Raw genomic sequence first — 14,316 nt, 5'->3', positions numbered from 1 at the left:
GTCACAGCCTCTAGTTAATGATTCCCCGGCTGACCTCCGGGGCCGGGGCAGGACCTGTGGGGAGATGAACGAGGGGGAGGCAGGGCCTGGGGGAGCCCAGCCCGGCCCCTGTGCCCCCAGTCCCAGGCGCCCATCCAGGGAGGCTGAGGGACTGGGCCCCGGCCAGAGCACGCCGTGATCACGGACACAGACTGGGCTGGGTTCAAGGATGGGGTCAGTGTGTGACCAGCAGATAGGGGGATGATGGGATTTACAGCGCCGGGGGACCCTGGGCCTGGGCTGGGGTGGAGAGGGGACTGGGGGTCTGAATTGCCGGGTCTGAGGAAGGTGAGCTGGAGGCCTCAACTCCCGGATCCTGGGGAAAGAGAGGTTTGGGGACCAGGACTGCTTCTTATGAGGGAGGGGCAGCACAGGGGCTGGACTCCTGGGTTGGAGGGAGGAGGAGACTGGGACCCGATCTTGGGAGTCTGAAGAAGTGGGGGCTAGAACTCTGAGGTCCTTGGAGAGAAGTCTGACTGGCCCCTCTCGGAGCACCTCTAATGGGAAGTGGGCATTAGGGTGGGTAGGGGTGAGGGGACCCATGTCCTGGGGACGGGAACCTGAGGACCCTAGTCCTTACCCTGGGGTCCGGCAGGTGGGGGTGGAGCTGAGAGATGGTGCCGGTTTAGGGTCAGTCTCCAGGCCTGGGCAGGAGCATGGTGGCCCCGCAGCGGCAGGTGGGCCCCGGAGGCAGAGGCAGCGGCAGCGCGAGGGGCCTGCTAGGCCTGGCTGCCTCACCTGAGGAGGAGGGGGCGGGGGAAGGGGCGGGGAGGGGCCGGGCCAAGGGATTGGCAGAGCTGGAGGCCACCTGGCTGGTGGGACAGGGTTTGCAAGGGGCTGGACCGGGGCGCCCAGCAACCTGCCTCCAGCCTGGACGGGCCCCAGGTGTGCCGGTGCGAGGGTATGTGGAGTTGGGACAGATCTGGCCTGAGGGCCCAGAGTCTGGGGAGACAGGCCAGGCTGGGGAGTGCTGACAGGGCCCCCAGGAAGGAGGTATAAAGTGGAGAGGCACAGATGGAGGGTTGCCCCAGCTGTCCCAAGGCCGCCCTGCCCCTGCATCTCCTCTGCCCCCTGCCCAGCCCCCTGCCTACCGCTGCCCCTGCCATTTTCTGCACCCGTTGTCCATCTCCTGAACAAGGCATTCCCAGCTCCAGACTGGGCCTCAGCCCAGCCCTGGCCCCAGACCCCTCCTGCACCCCAACTCCTGCCCCAGCCTCTGCCCCTTCCGGTGTCCCTGGTCCTGACTCCGGCCCCCACCTTTATTCACCCTCCCCCCAGCCCCCTCCCCCCAGCCACTTTCCTACAAGTCACGGGGGCTGGTTTGCTTTGGCAGCCTCTCTGCCGCCTGTAGCAATGACCTCTGGAGCTAGGAAGTCCTAGACAAGGGGGATGGGGACTTGGCCCAGAAAAGGCAGCACGGAGTGCTGAGGCCCAGGCCAAGCGGCCGGAAGTGTCCACAGGCAAATATGCACTGTCCCGCCAGCAGCCCAGGAGTCATTGACGTCAGACCCCAGGGCCGGATAAACACCCAGACACATAGGGTCACTACTGTGGACAGCCGCCACCCAGACTCAGGCCACAGCTGCTCACCCCAGACAGGCCGCCCCTATGCCATCAGACCCAGCCCCTGGCCCGACGCACCCCTGCACTCAGAGCCATGGCTCACCTGGGGGACAGGCCGGTGCAGGGTCCCCAGTCCCTTCTCCTTCCCCTCCATTCATTGCCCTCTTTCTCCTTCCCTAATCACCTCCCACCTCCACTACCAGTCAGCTTCCTCCGCTCCAGTCTGGCTCCCTTGAAACTCCTTGTCCCCGCTGAGCTAATGACTCCCTGAACCCCAACACTAATCAAGTATCAAGTGGCTGCACCCGCTGAGACTTCAGGCAGGTGCCGAGCCTGAGATGCAGCTCTCTCGTCTGTCCTTCCCCTTCCATCCCCCACTGAACGTGTGCACAGAGGCCCTGTCACCAGCCCAGGAGGGCGGGTCCCCGGAAACACCAGGAGGCTCTCTCAGATTTGGAGGGGGTGTAGAAGGTGACTGGGCTCACGAGAGAGACTGTGAATCAAGTCCAAGAATCTTTATTTCATGAACAAAACTACTTGTGTAAAGAGAGACGAGGCTGAATGGGCCCCTTTCTAAGTGGCCACAATCCAAGGCTGGTGAGAGAGGGTGGGTTGGGCTTGGGTGAGAGCGCGTCGCAGGGAGAGGAGACCCCAGGTCCAGCCAGAGGAAGCAGGAGGGGAAATGGCACCAGGGGTTGGAGGGGAGTGGGGGGGCGGGGTCCAGGAACCCCCTGCCCCGAACCGTTCCAGCCATCACAAGCCCCACTGGGCGGGGAGGGGGCAGGGAGGCGCTGGGCCCCTGTTAGTGCGTGTCCGAAGCGGCCAGTGTGTGCAAATCAGCAAGAAGGAGGGGTGCGGAGCCGCTGCCCCCACCTCACCCCCCCCCCCAAACAGGCAGCAGAAGCAGGGGTAGGGGGCAGCGGCAGTATTGCTTTAGCCATCATGCATGGCGCAGGTGGGTGATGGGGCAGGAGGAAGAAGGCTGGATTAGGGGTGTGAGCCAAGCCCCCTGCCCCCTCCCACCCTGGAGGCTCCGTTGGCAGGACTCTGAGGCTTGTGGAGGCCCAGGAATGGCCAACCCCCATCGGGGGCAGACCTCGCCTGGATGTTCCCCCATTAGGGCTGGCTCTTCCTTGAGGCGGAGCCCAGGGCCTGAAAGATGAGAGACAGGGTATGATGAACCTCACAGCTAGCTGGCACCTCCCAGGTTCTCCAGCCCCCTGCCCGCCTGCCTGTCCACCTTACCGGGGCTATTCGGCCACCTGGACACCCGTACAGTTCTCTTTGCTTTCTGAGGTGATGGCCAAGTATTCCGAGCTGTGGGGGCAAAAGCCAGGTGTCCAGTGACCCCATCATCAGTCTGGGTCATCCCCCCATGGAGACTGATGAGGGTTGAGGTCTCTGTTCCCCAGGGGCACAGGGGTCAGAGAGAAGAGGAAGTGGCAGGCTGGATCCTAGGGATCCAAGAGGAGCCCAGGCTGGAGGTCTGGAGTCCTGAATGTGGGGTAGGAGGGGTTCTTGGGGCCTAGACTCCTAGGTCACCAAGGGGTTGGGGTCTGAGTCTGAGGAAGCAGCGAGTGGGGGGCTCAGACTCCTGGGTCCTGGCAGATAAAAAGGGCTAGGGCCTGGAGTCGTGTATCGCTGGGGCGGAGGATGCCAGGCCTGAGCTCTGGATCCTAACAGAAGTGGGGGCTAAAAGAGTCTGAGCACCGAGGGGCAGGGACCCAATCGCAGCCTTACCCCATCTCAGGCACCAAACAGTCCCCTCTGGGGAGGACTGGCAGATGGTGCTTGGGTCACTTCCCCACCCGCCTCCCCACTCAGCCCATGCTCCCCTCTGGGAAGCACTAGGCATCTTGGGCTGTTTCTCCCCTCCTCAGGACCCCACTCACGCATTTTCTTGTGCGGCAGCCTCCGTGGCAGCGGCAATCTTCTTGTAGCAGTAAACCATCTCTGCCACGAGCCAGATGGTCAACACCACGATGAGCACGTACATCATGATCTCGGACACGATGGACGCCATGTCTCTGTTGGCTGCAGGGGCCAGGCAGGGTCAGGTGGCAGCCTGAGTGTGTCCTGAGTTTGCTGTGCAAGCCTGGGCAAGAGGCTTGACCTCCCTGGGCCTTGTCTGCAAATGAGGCCACGCTCTCCCCCTAGAGGCATCATTGTTACTGTGGTTCTTAATAATCCGCCTTGGAAGAGCTTTTGGATCGCCCTGAACCTGTCTCCCTGTGTAACTCGAGGGTGCCTCCATGTCATACAGGTGATTGTAAGTGCCCCAGAGCTGAAGCTCTGCAATGAGAAGGCTCAGGTTCAAATCCTGGCTCTGCCACTTGCCAGCTGCGTGACCTTGGGCAAGTGACTCAGCCTCTCTGTGTCTCAATTTCCCCACCTGTAAAAAGTTGATAATCACAGTGTCTCCTTCATGGGAGTATTGTGAGAATTAAATAAGCTTTTAACACCCTTATAATTGTGCTTGACAGAGAGCACTTTATACATATTTACTATTATCAATATCATCACTGTTATTATTGGGGCGAAACAGCATAGTAGTTAATAGCAGGGCTCTGGAGCCAGACTGTTAGGGTCCACAGGCAAATGATTCCACCTCTCTGAGCCTCTATTCCCCTGCCGTAAAATAAGGATGATAATACTCATGCCTTCTCACAGGGTTGCTGAGAAGAGGAAATGAGTTAACATCTGTAACATGTGTGGATGTGCCCACAGTCAGCACTGCCTAAGCGCTGGCTATTCGCTGACATTTTCCGGAAACCCTCTCTCCTTTCCACAACCCTGGCTCTTGCCAATGTCAGCTTCCTTTCATGGAGCCTAAATTTAAACTGTAAAAGGAGCATGTTCAGCCGGGGGACTAGAACGCAAGCCCATGGTGGCGTCCTTGGCCGGATTTCGCAAATGTCCACCCCGCATCCCCAGCCCCTCCTCCCGGATGGCCGGGACATCATTTTCCCCGCTATTCCCATGTGGTCTTCCTCCCCTAGGTGTGTGCTCAGTTGCTTAGTCATGTCCGACTCTTTGCAACCCTATGAACTGTAGCTCGCCAGGCTCCTCCGTCCATGGGATTTTCCAGGCAAGAACACTGGAGCGGGTTGCCATTTCCTCCTCCCCTGGGAGTGGGCACTTTCTGCTGCTCCACCCGAGGCAGATGGTACCAAGGCTTTCTGGGCCACAGGAAGGGGGGTGCAGGGTCCGATGCTTCTCCCCTGCTTCCCAGCAGGAGGAGCTGGGGACAGGACTCCACACCTCACCCATTTGTTTGTTCGCTTGTTCCTTCACTCCAGAGATACCCTGAATGTGTCTCCTGAGGTGAAAGCATGCTCTCGCCCAGGCTCTGTCCTGAGTTCTTTACCTGAACATCTCCCTGACTCTGAAACAACCCCAAGGATACAGAGCGTCCAGGCTTTCCATGTCAGCTGACCTCCAGAAGCACAGAGTTGAAAACATGTTGGATAAAGCTCAGTGGTAAAGAATCTGCCTCCCGGTGCAGGAGACACAAGGGATGTGGGTTCGATCCCTGGGTTGGGAAGATTCCCTGGAGTAGGAAATGGCAACCCACTCTAGTATTCTTGTCTGGGAAATTTCATGGACAGAAGAGCCTGGTGGTTGGGCTACAGTCCATGGGGTCACAAAGAGTCAGACATGACTGAACACACACACAAGCAAGCATGGATAAAACTCAGTCATCAGAATTCTAACCCCTGCTCCTGCAACTCACCAACCAAATGGATTAAGTAAACTGGTATCCTGCTCTCCCAATCAGATTAGGACAGTGGCAGGTACGGCTCTCTAGGCCATCTGCAGGACAAATTTACTGAGGACTTCCCTGGTGGCTCAGATGGTAAAGTATCTGCCTGCAATGCAGGAGACTTGGGCTCAATCCCTGGAACGGAAGATCCCCTGTGAATGGCTACCCACTCCAGTATTCTTGTCTGGAGAATTTCACAAACAAAGGAGCCTGGCGGGCTACAGTCCACGGTGTTGCAGTCAGACACAACTGAGCAACTTTCACTTCACTTCACTTCAGAGAGGAGAAAGTGCCAGGCAAGGATGCACAGCCAGGATTGCACTCAAAGCCAGGAATCAACTCCAAGTGGAACTGACTGCAGGGTCTGAGCTCTTATCTACTTTTAAAAGCTCCCGCAGCCAAAGAGAGACTTGGAAATGGCCGTGGTATGTCCAGGGCAGTCTCCATCAACCCACAGACATCTCAGGAGGCGGGGCTGTCATCCCCCCCACCACACTTCACAGATGAGAAACTGAGAGAGAGCAGTCACACCCGGGAGCAGAGGCAGTTTCTCTGAGGGGCGTTTGATTTCTTCAAAATCCCTGAATCTTCCGAGAGCTTCACCTGCCTGCCCCCAGGGGCAGATCTGAAGCCCCAGCCTGCACATCTACGGGCCGCGTGTCTCGCCAGCCTCAGTCACCACTGCACCTCCCCACCTGCTCCCCTCTTACTGGGTGTGTCCAGACAGAATAAGCCTTCCTGTCCCCAGATGCCAGCCCCACCCCTGGTGGGAGACACCCAGATGCTTCCTACCATCTTCTGCACCCCTCCCAGCTCAGTGAAGGCCTCATCTCCAGCACCCACTGCTCCCCTCTTTGGAAACGACTCAGTTCATTACTGCGGGGTCATGACCAGGAGGCAATATCGACTGATAGGTAATGTTGAAATGGCAGTAAGACAGTGGCTTATGGTAAAGAAGACAGCAATGGCTACTGATGCTAACAATACAATAACACCACGGGGAATGAAATGCCATAGAGTGACACATAATGTTAAAAATACTACAAAATGAGCAAGGATGCCGAATACATACCAAATAAAAATTTTTTAAATACTATGACATGACTGATAATATTTTAGAACATATAGCATGGTGGCTAAGGATTAAAAAAATGATAATATGGTGGATAATATTAAAAATACTCTGGGATGATGGATTATAATTTAAAAAAATATTGTTATGTTTGGTGTTTGGTAATGTGAAAACACTGTAGCATACAGGATAACATAACATACTATATCACAGTGGGTAAGGTTAAAAAAGCAGGATTATAACATGGTGGATTAAAAACCACTGGGGTATGGTGGATGGTGCAAAAAATACAGGCTCTGGGAAGATAACAGAAATAGTCCTATATTACATAAATATAAGTCCATGCGTGCTAAGTCACTTCAGTCGTGTCCAACTCTTTGTGACCCTATGGGCTGTAGTCCACCAGGCTCTCTGTCCATGGGATATCCCAGACAAGAATACTGGAGAGCGTTATTCTCTTCTCCAGGGGATCTTCCCAACCCAGGGATGGAACCTGAGTCTCTTATGTCTCCTGCATTGGCAAGCGGGTTCTTTACTATTAGTGCCACCTGGCAAGCCCAATTAAATATAAGTCCTGCATCACATAAATATAAGCCTCCCACATATACTGGGAAGCAGTATAATGTGGTAGATAATGTTAAAAAAAAAAATAGAGGCTCTTCTGGGACCTGGGCGTGCCTGAGCCCAGGCTCCACCATGCTAGGGAAGACAGCATCATGAGCAAGGGCTGAGCCACAAGATGGAAAGAACTTGGGTGCCCAAAGGGCATCCAGGAAACTTCCTACCCCCTGACCCTTCACCTGAGCACAGATTTGGGAGACGGGACTGACCCAGACTTTGTTAAGCCACAGTATTCGGGGGTGTCTTTTTTACAACTCCTCCACCGTCAGCCAGCTCACCAGGGCAGGGCTCCATCACCGACATCTGTGGGTGGCCACCCACCCAGCATCGTGACCTACACCAAAGAGTCGCTCAGACATGTCTCCTGAATTGAATTCTGCTAGATCACTTTGCTAATACCCGTAAAAATGCTAAGTACCAACAGGAACCCACAGGCTCTGGCTGACAGCAGAGTATAGTGAATCATGCCAAGAATAAAAACAACAATCATACAGGTTTGGCTGGGTTCAAATCCAGGTCGCAACTCTGTGACCTTCGCCTTGTAATCTTACCTCCCTGAGCCTCAGTTTCCCCACCTGCTAAATGGGGATAAGAAGAACCTCTACGCCAGAAGGTGGGTTGTTTTTTCGTTGTTAAGTCATGTCCGACTCTTTGCGACCCTGTAGACTGTGGCCTGCCAGGCTCCTCTGTCCGTGGGATTTCCCAGGCAAGAATACTGGAGTGGGTTGCCATTTCCTTCTACAGGGGATCTTCCTGACCCAGGGATCGAACCTGCATCTCCTGCATTGCAGGTAGATTCTTTACTGTCTGAGCCACCAGATGGTGGGTGGGAGGATTCAGTGAGGGACTTCATACAGGACGATGAGGCCAGCCCCAGTCTTGGGGAAGGAGGGCACCAATGCACATGGCCCGTGATGGTCGCATGTACTGATGGCCCCTCGGGATTCACCTGCCGTGCTCTTTGGAAGCCCAAGGTCTGGGATATCTCCCTGACTCTCTAGGCCAATGGCCCCTGGGGCCCTGGAAAATTCCAATTTACACCCAATCAGAAGATGGTTCAGGGAAGGAGTCCAAAGCAGTTGAAGCCGAAATGATGAAAAATGATTCAAAACACACCTTAGATCTTTGCTGCTCAGCGTGGCCCCAGACCTGCAGCCTTGGCCTCATCTGAGACAGAATCCTGCGCCCAACACGGATCTGTTGAGTCAAGATCCAAACAATAGGACGACCGCATATGGTAGAATTTGAGGAGCCCCGCCACAGGTGACACCACTGATTTCCTGCCCCAGGTGACACAGGGGGGCAGGACTAAGGTTGTTGACAATCAGAAGCACCACGACCGTGGCCCCCGTGTGCCGAGGCCCTGCTGTGACAGACGCACCAGCCTCGGACACCCAGCATCTCACTCCATCCTCACCACCTGCCCCACATCAGAATGGCTCCAACGACACACCGAGAGAGAGACACCATTATCACCTGTTTCCTACAGGACGATACTCAGGCTCAGAGACAGGGAGGCACCCGCTGGGGTTCACAGCGCAGGAGGCAGAGCTCAGCTCTGCACTCAGCACTTCCCTGGGACAGGCCCGCCATGACCTCTCCATGGCTGAAGGGAAGTGGGGGCTGGAGCTGGACTCCAGGCGGGAGGTGTTGCCTCCACCCCCTGCTGCCCAGGCGCTGAGCCAGCCCGTCCATCCCCCCTGCTTCCGCCATCTGTCCCTCCATCTGGCTGCCCAGGGGCCCGACTCACCTTTGTCCACCACCTCAAGGTGGATCTTTTTGACGACGCTGGTGTTGTGCTCGTAGTTGTCAAAGAAGAGCAGGCGGTACACGTGGCACTCGTAGTCGCCCGAGTGGTTGTAGGTGACGTTGGTGATGAAGATGGACAGGTCCTGCAGGTCTTTGGTGCCCCGGCTGCCGTTCCACACCACGCGGCCCTCAAAGCGTTCATCCTCTTCCAGTTGCAGCACCTCGTTCTCATAGCGCAGGATCTGGGGGCAGTGGGCGTGGGGTCACTGCCAGCTACCCCCACCCCACTGAGACCTCTATTCTGCCCCTCGCCCTGACGCACAGACACAGAAGGACCCAGACTGTGCCCGAGCCCTGACACACACATGCCACTGCACGTGTTCCGTGGCCATCCTCCGGAGCCCCCATTCAGCCTTTCTGGTCTTCATTCTCTACCATCTTGCCCGGCCCCCAGACACACTCCCCAGGCAGGGCGAGAGACAGCCCAGTTCTGGCTGCTGTAGACTTCAATTCTCTGGAAGGCCCTCAAAAAGTTTATGGAACCCCCTCCTATGCAATTCAAAACACAGAGAGTGAAAAGGAGGTCAAAAAGTTCTGTTTCCTTCCACGATAACAATCTAAGGCATTTTTTGCTGGTATAAAATAATTCCGATGACGTATATTTTGTGACAACCGTGTGCCAGGTGCAGGAACTCAATTCTCACACCAGCCTCACAGCTGGAGACTACCCGCTCCCCCTTCTTTACAGAGGAGGCAATGAAGGTTCAGAGAGGTTCAACGGCTTGCCCAAGGTCACCAGCCGGTCCTGGTGGAGCTGGCATGTGGATCCAGGTCATCAGAAATGGCACCTGGGTGCAAACAAACTCGCAACCCCAACTGGAACCCTGCTCCCCGTCACTAGCTCCCACACAGATGCCCACCCTCCTGTGCCAGGAGCCCACCCACCTTGACAAACTCCTCTGTGCCCTTCTGGCGGAAAGTCCACTCGGTGAAGGTCTCGGCGTTGGTCTCACTGCGGCGCTTGCAGGAGATGCACAGGATTTTGAAGGTCATCCCATACACGGCCTCGGTCTCCGAGTCCACCTCCACGCAGCCCCCCCAGGCTGAGGACACTGCAGGGACAGTGGGCTCAGGTCGAGCCGGGGCACCCATCACCCTTGGCAATGCCAGGCTCACTGGCTGACAGCTCTCAGGCCCCTTGGAAGCCATCTGGTTCCCCTTGATTACGATCAGGAATAGCCAGAACCAGGCTCCGAGCTTGGCCCTGCCACCAGCTACATGCCCTTGGTGAGTCCCTCATCCTCTCTGATTGCCCCTGTGAATAGTGAGGGAAATGATCGTCTTTCTTCTGGAGGTGGCTGGGCAGGTTCTTTAAGGCAGGTAAGGCTGCAGGGGACCTGATACCTTGTGTGTGCACTCAGTCGTGTCCGACTCTTTGCAACCCCATGGACTGTAGCCCACCAGGCTCCTCTGTCCATGGGATTCTCCAGGCAAAAATACTGGAGTGGGTAGCCATGCCCTTCTCCAGGGGCTATTCCTGACCTAGGGATTGAACTCAGGTCTCCTGCATTGCAGGCGAATTCTTTACTGTCTGAGCCACTAGGGAAGCCCATGGTATACTGGATGCCCCCAATCAACAGGGCTGTTACTGTGGTCAGTAACTTAGAGTCTGTGCTACCCAAGTACCCCTTTCTCAGGAGGCCACTTGTCCAAGGTATTGCAATGTCTAGGTGGTGGGACCAGAATTCCAGTGGCGTTAGAAATTCAAGGTGGCAGCATCAGTTCTACCAGCATTGATTGCTCTCTAAGACCAACCAGCCCCAGACAAATGGGTTGGGAGAAGCCAAGGCCTCAGAGAGGGAGGTGGGCACTGGATCCAGAGCAGAAAAACACCTCAGCCCTGCTCCCCAGTCCCGTAAGTTCCCGACATCCACCCCTTCCTATCTTCTCCTGCCTCAGTCCCCTCTGCTCCCAGGCTCCTCACTTCCTGAAGCCAATCCCACCCCCATCATCTTCTCAAAACTCTCTGAGCTCTTTCCCGCCACAGGGCCTTCGCATCCCCAGCAGATTCCAGTCCCTTTGAGTCCCTCATCCTCATTCTTACCTGCCTCCTCCTTCCTGCTCACTAGCTCGTGCTGTCTTTCCAGCTCCGAGGCTTTTCCTTTGCCCCCCATCCTTTCCTCTATTAATCGGGGTTTTCTGCCCTCCTCCTCTGCTGTCTCTTTCTATCCCCCTGAGCGCCTCAGTCTTTGCCGCCCCCTCTTTATTTCTCTCAGGGATCTCTCCGAAGGCCCCACTTTGTATCTTGATCTCAGGCTCAGACACCCTCTCCTGCTCTCCATCTCGCCCTGCACCTTTCCCTGTCCTTTTAAAACTCCATCTCTCCCTGTGTCTACCTGTGTCTCTATCTCTTCCTGCCTCGCTCAAGTTTTTCTCTCTCCACCGCTCAGATCCCTAACTCTGGCATACTCTACATCCTTCTCTATCTCCCCCCTCACTTTCCAGCTCCCCAGTCTCCCAGCGGAGCACTCAGGAGTACTTCTGTGTCTCTCGCCGCTGCTTCCCTTCCGTCTCTCTCTCTCGGTCTCTCCGTCCCAATCTCCGGGCGCCGCCTCCCCCCTCCCACCTCCCGCGACTGTAGGTGTCACATTGCAGCCTGCGGGGCTCTCCGGGAGCAGCTGACTCCGCGTTTCCTCGCCCCCGGCTGGGCGCCCGCAGCCGCCGAGCCGTGCCAGCCCGGCCCTCGCCCGCTCGCGCCCACCCGCACCTCTGCGCCCTCCCGAGCCCCGCTCCCCGCGCGCACAACTTCTGAAGCGGACTTAGCCGGGCCGGGGGATGAGGTGGGGACGGCCCTCGCCCGCGAGCGGGCCAAAGTCCCGAGAGCGAATCCCGCGGCCCGGCCAGTGTGCCGGCTGTGCCCCCGCCGCGCGCGCCCCCCGCGCACTCACCCAGTGCGGCGCCGACCACAAAGGCCAGCAGCGTCCCCATGGCTGCGCTGAGCACGCCGCGCCCCCCTCCCGGGCTGCCGGTATTAATAGCGGGGCGAGAGGCGGCGGGACCCGGCGGCGGTTAGAATGTCCCCGGGAGCGCGCGGGCGCAGCAGCTGCGGCTCTGGGACCGGCGAGGGGGGAGGGGGGGCGCGGCCCCCCCGCTCCGGTTACCGCCGGGGGCCCAGCCCCGGGGCCCGGCGTCCGGGCATCCCCGCCGCGCGGGCGGCGGCCGCTGCTCGGGCTGCTGCGTTGGCGCGCGCAGCCGGACACATCCGCCAGGTGCGCGGACCCCGGCCCCGCTCCGGCTCGGGCGCGCTAGGGCGCGGGCCGCGGTCTCCTGCGCACTGCAGCGGCGGCGGCGGCGGCGGCCACGGCAGGGAGGAGGGAGAGGGAGGGGGCGGGATGAATCACCGCGGGGGGAGGGCGCGGCTGCCCAGCCTTTGCCGCAGCGGCCCGGGAGGCGCCCGCCGCACCGGCCTCTCCCGGTGGTGGCGCAGGGACCGCGGCTTCGGGCGTGGGGCGCGTGGTCTGGGCCCCTCCAGACTCCGGGGACCCCCAGATGCGGCATCTGGGAAAGGTGACCCCCCCCCCCCCCTAGAGTCACAAGAGGGCTTGGAGGGCGGTTTGAGGGCAGGGCTCCGGACTTTAAATTATGGAGGTCATCCCCCTGGAATCTCCAGGGGAACCTGGCAGGAATCTCCTGGTGACCTCCCCCTCGGACCCCGGGCACTCGGGCCTGGAGGTCACTGTGTTGGAACCCAAGTGGGCTTGGGGGGTGTCAGGCTAGGGCTACCCATAATACTCCAGACCCCTCCCAAGCAGGAGGGACACCCTGGATCCAAACCATAGAGGCTGCTCTGCTCTGGGTACTAGAGGTGCCACGTTTCTAGAAGAGGACCCTTCGTGACCCCGCTATCCTCTGTCTCTGACGTCATCTTCTACTCCGCCCCTTGCGCCCCCGCCCCGCCTCCGCCTTGCTGCCGTCGAGGCCCGTGCTGTTTCCTGCACACCAAGCTCCTTCCCACCTCAGAGCCTTGGTCCTTCCTCACCTCTGCTTGGACCACTCTTCCCCTAGGTGACCCCAGGGCTGACTTCCTCTCCTCCTGCAGCTCTTGGCTCGAACATCAACTTCATCAGGCCCTCTGTCCACTCAGGACAAACTGCCTCCACCGTCCCTTACTTGACCTCCTTTACCAGTTTTTTTTTCCTCACAGCCGTTGTCACTACCTGACATTATACTCTTCTTTATATGGTTCCTCCATTCACCTCTTGTCCTTCCAGCCCTGGAAAACAAGCTCCCTCAAGGTGAGAACACTGTCGTATGCATCACTGCGTCTCCAGCACCGTCACCTGTGCCTGGCACCTCATAGTGTTGTTTTAGTCGCTCAGTCGTGTCCGACTCTTTGTGACTCCATGGCCTGGAGCCCGCCAGGCTCCTCTGTCTCATGAGATTTCCCAGGCAAGACTACTGGAGTGGTTTGCCATTCCCTTCTCCAGGGGATCTTCCCAACCCAGGGGTCGAACCTGGGTCTCTTGCACTGCGGGAAGATTCTTGACCATCTGAGCCACCCAGGGAAGCCCTTTGTCACCTTGCAGGTGCTCAATAAATATTTGTCAAGTGAATAAGTACCAGTGCTAGAGCCCTGCTGTATGCTGGGTCCACTTCTACCTCCACAAGCATGTATATAGCAAGTTCTGTTATTAATCTGCATTTTACAAACTGGGAAACTGAGGCTGGGAGAGGGCCATTCCCTTGCCTAGGGTCACGCAGCCAGCCTCAGGTGGGTCTGGAATTCTGCCCGAATGGCAGGTAACTTGTCTGCTAAATGAAAAGGATGAGGATAGGGGCTCTTTCGGGACCACAGTGGGGGACTTTTGGCTGAGGGTTGCTCTTCAGGTCCTGACCTCCAGTTCTAGATAGGGTGAAGTTCCAGAATCTCCCCAGCCCAACTTTGCCAGGCAAGAGGAATCAAGGGTGGGGCTGGCCCAGGGCAGAGGGAGAGGAAGCCAGGGACACCAGACACCTTTGTGGTCTGGGCCTTTGTGCCAGCACTTCCTGGGCTGTGAAATTCCCCTGCAAAAAATAACTCTCTTGCTGTTCCGGTCCCTCCTGTCAGGGGTGGCAGGCAGAGGCACAGTAAGGACAGGCCTTAGGCACCACACAGGGGCACCTGCAAATTGATGTTCGCTGAGCACCCACTATGGGCTGGTGCCATTCTAAGCACTTTACTATTAACTCATTTAATTCTTCCTACAAGATGGGTGTTAACATTATTCCCATTTTACAGGGGTGGGGGGTGGGGCAGAAACTGAGGCACAGGATGGGTAATTTGCCTCAATCGCTAGCTAGAGGATAGGAGAGGCTGGCTCTGTAGTTTACCACTTGTGGTCCATCCTGCCCCATCCAGCCCCTCCTTCAGTCCTCTGCCCCAAACCATCAATTAAGATTCTTACAGCCTGTGACCTGTCAGAGGTCTCTTTTTACCCTTCCTCATTCACTGTGGAACCAGAACAGGATT

At 57.5% G+C, this 14,316-nt stretch overlaps 1 protein-coding gene across 1 annotated transcript; it reads right to left on the bottom strand.

Annotated features, from left to right (window-relative positions):
- Positions 1-2,092: 2,092 nt before the first annotated feature.
- SCN1B (sodium voltage-gated channel beta subunit 1) lies at positions 2,093-12,154 on the bottom strand. Its single transcript, XM_055553112.1, has 6 exons — positions 11,756-12,154; positions 9,753-9,919; positions 8,809-9,049; positions 3,495-3,636; positions 2,848-2,919; positions 2,093-2,754 (listed from the first exon to the last, which is right to left on the bottom strand). Exons 1-5 carry the CDS (start codon positions 11,793-11,795, stop codon positions 2,853-2,855), a joined length of 657 nt encoding a protein of 218 aa, XP_055409087.1. The 5' UTR covers positions 11,796-12,154; the 3' UTR covers positions 2,093-2,754; positions 2,848-2,852.
- Positions 12,155-14,316: the final 2,162 nt, after the last annotated feature.

This window comes from Bubalus kerabau, chromosome 17, assembly GCF_029407905.1.
Source record: "Bubalus kerabau isolate K-KA32 ecotype Philippines breed swamp buffalo chromosome 17, PCC_UOA_SB_1v2, whole genome shotgun sequence".
NCBI lineage: Eukaryota > Metazoa > Chordata > Mammalia > Artiodactyla > Bovidae > Bubalus > Bubalus kerabau.
Note: the sequence above shows the minus strand (reverse complement) of the source record. Positions and strands in the feature narration are given on the sequence as shown.

Bases quoted from the DNA above. Each gene is read 5' to 3' on its own strand.
- SCN1B (XM_055553112.1), bottom strand. From the start codon at position 11,795: ATGGGGACGCTGCTGGCCTTTGTGGTCGGCGCCGCACTGG. The intron at 3,637-8,808 runs GTGAGTCGGGCC...TGGCCCCTGCAG, and splicing joins CCTTGAGGTGGTGGACAAAG to CCAACAGAGACATGGCGTCC. The intron at 2,920-3,494 runs GTGAGTGGGGTC...TTGCCCCCACAG, and splicing joins GCTGCCGCACAAGAAAATGC to CTCGGAATACTTGGCCATCA.